Source organism: Trachymyrmex septentrionalis, unplaced genomic scaffold (assembly GCF_001594115.1).
Source record: "Trachymyrmex septentrionalis isolate Tsep2-gDNA-1 unplaced genomic scaffold, Tsep1.0 scaffold83, whole genome shotgun sequence".
NCBI lineage: Eukaryota > Metazoa > Arthropoda > Insecta > Hymenoptera > Formicidae > Trachymyrmex > Trachymyrmex septentrionalis.
The window spans coordinates 673,110-680,534 of NW_017306018.1; the positions used below are offsets into that span (position 1 = coordinate 673,110).

Here is a 7,425-nt window from a genome sequence, read left to right on the forward strand (position 1 = left end):
TATATATATATATATATATGTACAGGAAGTATTATGATTTTCTATTCAGCCGATATACAGTATTTTATAATCTTGTTTTACTGTCTTTCGTCTTTCCAATTAGTCGTTACACACGGAAGTAAACCAAAAGCTTTGTCTTCCTCAGTCATTTGGCTGTTTTCATTTACTGGAAAAATTAAAAACAAAATTCTAAGCAATATTGTAAAATATTCATAGAACTATGTACATTATATTATACATGTAATATAAAAGTGCGCATTATATACGCAAATTCATATTGGAATATCAACTTCTAACAAAACGTTTGTACAAAAACGTATTTAAAAAATGCCTACAATGTTTTAGTAACTAACAATGAAACAAAATAATCTTCTCCAATTAATAAATTATGAATATGTTAAACTATAAACAAAAATAAATATTCGTTTTTTAAATACATGTTGAGTCGCACATTCACATTGAAATGCAGATTTGTCATCAGTTCTTCAAAATAGCATTCCGAAATTAAAAATGGCGGACCGAATATGTAAAAATTCCAAAATTTGATACGGCAGATTAAAATGCTAAGTTCTGTTGACTTTGAGTGGAACTCATTTTCCAGAAACTCTTCGAGTCACTTGTCAGATGTATAATTGACAAGATGTAAATAAAAAAGATCGTATCAATAGCAATTATGGAATTTTTTTGAAGCACGTGATAAGACAGATCGTTCAAATAAAAAATTTTGGATCCGCCATTTTGAATTCTGAAATTTGACTAAAGATTCATAATGAACGATTCTAATATCCTTTAATAAGACATAAATTAAATGCTAATTATTCCGTCAAAAAATGGCAAGTACGAAACGATTAAAATTGTTTTGTATGTGAACGTATATGCGAGGATTGGTATCAAAATGCAAATAATTGTCGCTTTTTGCACATAAAACATTTTTAGATCTTCAGATTAACTATATCGATTTTATACAAACTTACTCGTTACAATCGAGAATATATACCGACATTATATAAAAGACCTTTAGATTTTTTAATATTTATTTAGTTTCTCAGATAATTTATTTGAAAGCTTGTTTGACGTAATAATTGTAATAATTGTAGATGAACTTAATAGCGATTCAACATTTATGCATTGTCGTAGTTACCTTTTTTAAGTATTCCTTGATCGCATTGCATAATATAATTACAACTAATTCACACAAAGGAAGAAAAGTTCCTACAAATTCTCAAAATTATCAACAGCAAAATAAGACTAATGAGACTGCGACACAGTAAATAAAGCGTAAAAATTATATTAATTACTCTCTGTTTACTGCATCACACTCTCATTAACTTTGTTCTATTGTTGTTAATTATAATAAAATTTTGTGTGTGTGTGTGTGTGTCTGTGCGCGCGCGCGCGCGTGTGTGTGTGTGTGTGAGAGAGAGAGAGAGAGAGAGAAATAGGTAGAAAGAGAACATTTTGCATGCTATTTTGAATTTACTTACATGAATTTAAACATTTCTTTATATTCGTTAAAGTTTCCTCTGAAGGTTGTGACAAACCCTTCTCATTAATCTTTTCTTTTATTTCTTCAATTATTTTGTCTATAACTAATTTCCCATCTACCAGCTGAAATAAGAAAAAAGTACACAATACATACGTCATCTGCACTTACGGGTTGTCTATTTAAAAGATTAATTATTGGCTATCATTCTGATTAATATTTATTAAGTTTATAGGCAAAATATACAGAGTATTCCAGAACGATCTCTAAATATTTCGTAGGCAGGTAGTACGGACTAAATTAAATTAACTAAATTAAATTAATCGAAAACTTCTCTACCATTTTGCAATTTTTACAACGATAGTGAACAAGATATTATTAAAAATCGCCGATTGATTTTCAATAATTTTTTACTCAAGTACTTTTGATTTTACAGAAAAACAATAAGAGATAAAAATTGTTTCTTTTTCTTCTTATAGAACTCTAAGAATTTTTTATCAACTTTGGAGTAGGTACTGCATCTTCTATATTGGTAACTATTTTTACCAATATGAGAAAATGCGGTACTAACAAATTTTGAAAAAATTCTCAGTGCTCTATGAGAGAAGAAAATAAACAATTTTCGTCTCTTGCTGTTTTTCTCTAAAGTTGACAGTATTTGAGTAAAGAATTATTGAAAACCAATATTCGACAAATTTTAGTAATTAACATCTTGCTAATTATTGCAAATATTGCAAAATGATAAAGGTCTTTTCGACTCAGTTTAGATCGCTCTATATCACCACACAAAATATTTGGCGATCATCCTGGAACACCCGGTAAATTATACATTATTTTAGCTCATGTAATTATTCATAAATCATGTTATTCCCATACAGCACATTTTATCCGAGGGACGTTTTAGGAATGTTTTTAGAACATAGAAGGACATCATTTAAGTGTTTTTAAAACATCCCTTAAAAGTCTATGCTGCATGAGTTGAAAATATATTTATTATTATTTATTGTTTTTGTCATTATGTTTTATTACGCATTGTTAAATAGATTTATTATTTTATTATTGTAATTATTTCATATTTGATTGCATCTCTAATACGTTCTGAGTCTTTTTTGAAACCTTCAACAAAAATTTAAACAAAATATAAAATTAAAGTATTAAAATCTCAATTGACTTTTATAATTTATGTTATAAAAATAGACTATTTTTCACGCATTTATTACGTATCTTAACAAAACATGACTGGAAAAATAGTTATTTGATAATTGCTTCAATTGCACACTATACTTTTTATCAGAATTCTTTATGTCTAATAATTTATTAGTATAATAATTATTACAAATTATTACCAATTGTTTCTTTTTTAATATACAAGCGTCAAATTTTTTGAATTTGAAAAGAAATTGTCTTTTTTGTTCTTCATTGAAATCCTTCTTGCCGCCCCACAAATTTTCCAACCCAGTCTTTAACTCCTCTAAAAAAATTGTAAACATTGTTTTTTAATTACATATAATTCTAGGATACACATTTTAAATATAAAAGAGATTTTATTAAAATATATACATACGCAATTTTATTGTGCATTATTTAATGTTTTCTTCTAAATTTTTTTCGCAAACACTTAGAAATTGCATAATATTTTTAAAATTATTTTTTATTCTTAAGTTTTAAATTTCAAACTATAAATTTAAAATTAGAAATTTTTAATGTATTGTATAATATTCTAAATTTCGAGTCATAATAATAATAATAAGAGAAGATATTAAAAAGATTATATTTATTTGTAAATTTATTATTTCTAGATAATTTACCTATTTTCATTTCTCCTTCGTCTAGACATTCCTGGAATGTCGATACATCCGTGTTGTATTCTTTTGCAATCTTTTCCAGGTTATTATCATCATCTGCAATTACCTAAAATTCAACCATATTACTTTGTACTTTATTAATATGACAATCTTAAATTATGATCACAATTATACTTGAAGTAATTATATGACATAAAAGATATAAATTATTTATACCACTTTATAAAAGAATTAGTGCGTAATACATTCTAATTCTGCCATCGGCTCGTTGTATTTGAAGATTCGTTGTATTTGAAGTACCGTATTTGAAATATAAATATAATTTGTATTTTGTATTTCAGTGGGGGGTACACAAAAAGTATATATTCTATTATATTTCTATATTCTATTATATTTCAAAAATTAAGATTGACAGTATTTATATTTTGTATACGTATTTTAATTAATTTAAGTAATTTTATTGCAATTAAATTATTTACAGATTTGTATTATGAGTCTTCTAAGATAAATATTTATATTATTAAACTTATTGTGATACTACTATTCCGGCTTCGATTTAGAGCTGTATTTTAAGGCCAACAAATCAATAAAAAGATAATCAGTGCACAGTTAACTTTAACTGGAAATTGTATAAATTAATAAAAAGAAATATATTAGACACGAAAATTACCACATTGATAGAATGACCTTTTTCCCTTACGTATGTCTCTTATCGGTCAATTTTACTCAATATATTATTGCTTTTATTTTGTATTTTAAATACAATTTTTAATGATTTATAAACTTCGTTTTTTTTGTATATTTAGGTTCTTTTTTTAAACTTATTTCGATAAAAATTTAAACAGAACATTTTATACAAATGGATTATTGTAGAATTCACGATATACAAGAAATTATTTACTTCTTAATTTTAAATATCGTACATTTTATAAGCAAGCTTTAAATTAGGATTAACATGTAAATAAATTAAAAGTAGTGTTATTAAATTTAGCGATGCATTTCGGAGAATTAACGAAAATTATGTATTACTTTTATTATATCTCGAAAACAATGCAAAATATGAAAAAATATCAATAGAACTTTTTTGTAGGAAATTAAAGTATCCCGCACCAAGCTTAAGGGAAAATGTCTTTCTGCGGATTTAGCTAATTTTTGAATATGTTGTAATTCTCTTCATTCTGAAACAAATATCTTAATGGGCACAACTTAATGCTAAGCCGTTTTCGTGCTATAAGCCTTGAAAGGTCCAGTAATCATATAAAATTTAGACCTTTCAAGGCTTGTAGCGCGGAAACGGCTTATAGAATCAAGTTGTACCCATTGAGACAGAATGAAGAAAACTACAACATATCCAAAATTTAGCCAAATCCGCAGAAAGACATTTTCCCTTAAGCTTGGTGCGGGATACTTTAATTTCCTACAAAAAAGTTCTATTGATATTTTTTCATATTTTGCATTGTTTTCGAGATATAATAAAAGTAATACAAAATTTTCGTTAATTCTCCGAAATGCATCGCTAAATTTAATAACACTTCTTTTAATTTATTTACATGTTAATCCTAATTTAAAGCTTGCTTATAAAATGTACGATATTTAAAATTAAGAAGTAAATAATTTCTTGTATATCGTAAATTCTACAATAATCCATTTGTATAAAATGTTCTATTTAAATTTTTATCGAAATAAGTTTAAAAAAAGAACCATTTGTATATTATACGTTTATGAAAATAAAATGAACTTACGGTAACAATTAGCGCTAAAATGAAAAACGTAAGTGATTTCTTCATTTTTCTACGTTTTAATGATAGAAATGAACAACTTGCACAAAGTTAATCCGACAACTGAATACATTGTATTTCTATGGCTCATATTTATATTGTCTGTAGTATTGTATACGATATTACATCATTAACATGCGAGAGAGAATGCTTTGTATAGAGATATACATGCTCGGAAATTTGCTGGAGCGCGATTAGTATAATTGACCGACGTATCAGATTTGCATAAGTTTCGATGCATTGATACTGATTACAATATGTTTGCTTCATAGTACATGTACGTATAAGTGGAAATTAGGTATATACGTCAGTGTGTCGCATAGGTTACATTTATAAAAAACAGCATTACAAAAACTGTCACAAAAACACACTTTTATATAAAACTGCTATTCAATCGAAATAATTAATAATGTATTATAAGTAAACATAAAAACACAAGATAGAATACAAGTTTTAATCAGCACATATAAATATATATAAATATATAAAGAAAATATAATTTTACATTATCTTTAACTTTAATATATTGTTGTTTAATACATTGTTATTTAATAATTATTATTTTATGTGTGTGTGTGTGTGTGTGTGTGTGTGTGTGTGTAAAGAATATAATTACAATTGTGATTATAATTGCAATCTAAGATGGGAATACTATATACATAAAGAGAATATACATCAAATAATATTACCAGTTACATGTTGAAGTAAGCAAAAGTTACATTTTGAAGTATTAATGTGATTATTATAAGTAATATTTTGTAAGAAAGACTCTTATTAAACAATATAATTTTTTAAGAAATATGGGATTGTATTGCATTCACTGATATGCTCAACTTTGTTTGTTAAATATTAAACACAAAGACTGCTCATGACATAAGCATTGTAAGCATGAATTGGTCGCGGCTATAGATAACGAATAAAGAAGAATAGGGGATTATTATAAAATAGTAAACGATAAAAATAATGATAGCAAATTACGACAGGTGGTAATAATGATAATCATAATTACTGCTCGAGGTCGGTAATATATTGTTTTATAGCACGCATGCCTCGCGCACTTACAACAATTATATAAACTCTTTAATATGATCTGGCATACTGTCGGATATATTTCGCGATAAATGGTTTCTGTGAAAGTGAAACTTTTCTAGCATTGTGGTCAGTTTGGAATTGATTGCTAGATAATAAAATCTAACTGGAATTACGAATAATATATTCATTATATGGCCGATTTTTTTATTTTTTTCGAGAGTAAATCTACATTATTATGTTTTATAAAATTTCAATACAATAGTAATATGTCGTACTAAATAAAATAATTTAAAATAATAACATTTTTTGTTGTTGACATTTATTGTAGGAATATTTTAGAAATATTGGTTTTGATAAATTTTTTGTTTACATATCGTTTTATCTTTATTTTATTTTTATAGAATGTAAAAAGATAGAAATAGAGTGTTTAATAAAATTTTTCAATTTCACAATGTTTGTAGATATTTTCTAAGATCTTATTCTTTTTTCGTAGACTTGATTTTGATAGATTTTAAATAGAAAATTTGAAAATCTTAATTTTTAGATAAGAAAATTGAAAATTGTGAAATTTATTGTTATGAGAAAGTTACCTTTATTCTTTTATACTTATATAGATACCTTTATTCTTTTATACATATTTTCAAATCTTTTTAAAAGGCGTTTAATATATGATAATCACTTTTATAGCTAACTATACCATGATGTTTAAAATGTCACCCCTTTTCAACATTTTGTTTCTTCCTTGTTTTGGAACAATTTTATGTGATGCTGTATACGAAATAATTTTCACCATTACAAATTGTTATTATATAATCAATAACATGAATCGCTTACATTTATGAGATTTCCAGCTTTGCTTTATACACGTACATACGTAAGTGTGTATATGTAAAAGCATAATTGATCTTCGCATAGGAGAAAGCGAGATAATTTGGATTATAGGTTATCAGAAATTTTCAAATTATATCAAAAATTGAAATCGAATAATGTATTTAATTAAACTTACAAAATATACACTATAATGCATAAGAGTGGCTGCATTGCGTAATGCCCATGATATATCATTTTATTCTGATTTAACATTCTGCGAACAAGGATAACATGATTAAAACATGAAATAATGACAACACGTAGCATACGTCTGTCAACACAATAGGGTATTAATTCACGAGATAGGTGTCAGTTGCGTCCTCTGTAATTCTATTAAATCCAATGTAATAAAGAATCCTAGGGATTGGATTAACAATAGTTTCTAAAATAAATGGACCCATTTGAGATTAAAAAAGTATTTATTGAGCATATACTTACATAATATAGTAATAATAAT

The 7,425-nt window shown here is 25.9% G+C and overlaps 1 protein-coding gene across 2 annotated transcripts; it reads right to left on the minus strand.

Annotated features, from left to right (window-relative positions):
* Positions 1-22: 22 nt before the first annotated feature.
* Positions 23-7,189, minus strand: LOC108754996. 2 transcript variants are annotated; one of them, XM_018497695.1, is made up of 5 exons: positions 7,105-7,189; positions 3,292-3,394; positions 2,830-2,954; positions 1,485-1,608; positions 23-166 (listed from the first exon to the last, which is right to left on the minus strand). In XM_018497695.1, exons 1-5 carry the CDS (start codon positions 7,123-7,125, stop codon positions 78-80), a joined length of 462 nt encoding a protein of 153 aa, XP_018353197.1. In that variant the 5' UTR covers positions 7,126-7,189; the 3' UTR covers positions 23-77. The 2 variants fall into 2 exon arrangements, with proteins under 2 accessions (XP_018353197.1, XP_018353196.1); XM_018497694.1 differs by lacking the exon at positions 7,105-7,189 and adding an exon at positions 5,031-5,129.
* Between the last annotated feature and the right edge of the window lie 236 nt (positions 7,190-7,425).

Bases quoted from the DNA above. Each gene is read 5' to 3' on its own strand.
- LOC108754996 (XM_018497694.1), bottom strand. From the start codon at position 5,075: ATGAAGAAATCACTTACGTTTTTCATTTTAGCGCTAATTGTTACC. The intron at 3,395-5,030 runs GTAAGTTCATTT...GTTGAATTTTAG, and splicing joins TTTTAGCGCTAATTGTTACC to GTAATTGCAGATGATGATAA. The intron at 1,609-2,829 runs GTAATAATTTGT...TTCTTATTTCAG, and splicing joins TATTAAAAAAGAAACAATTG to CTGGTAGATGGGAAATTAGT.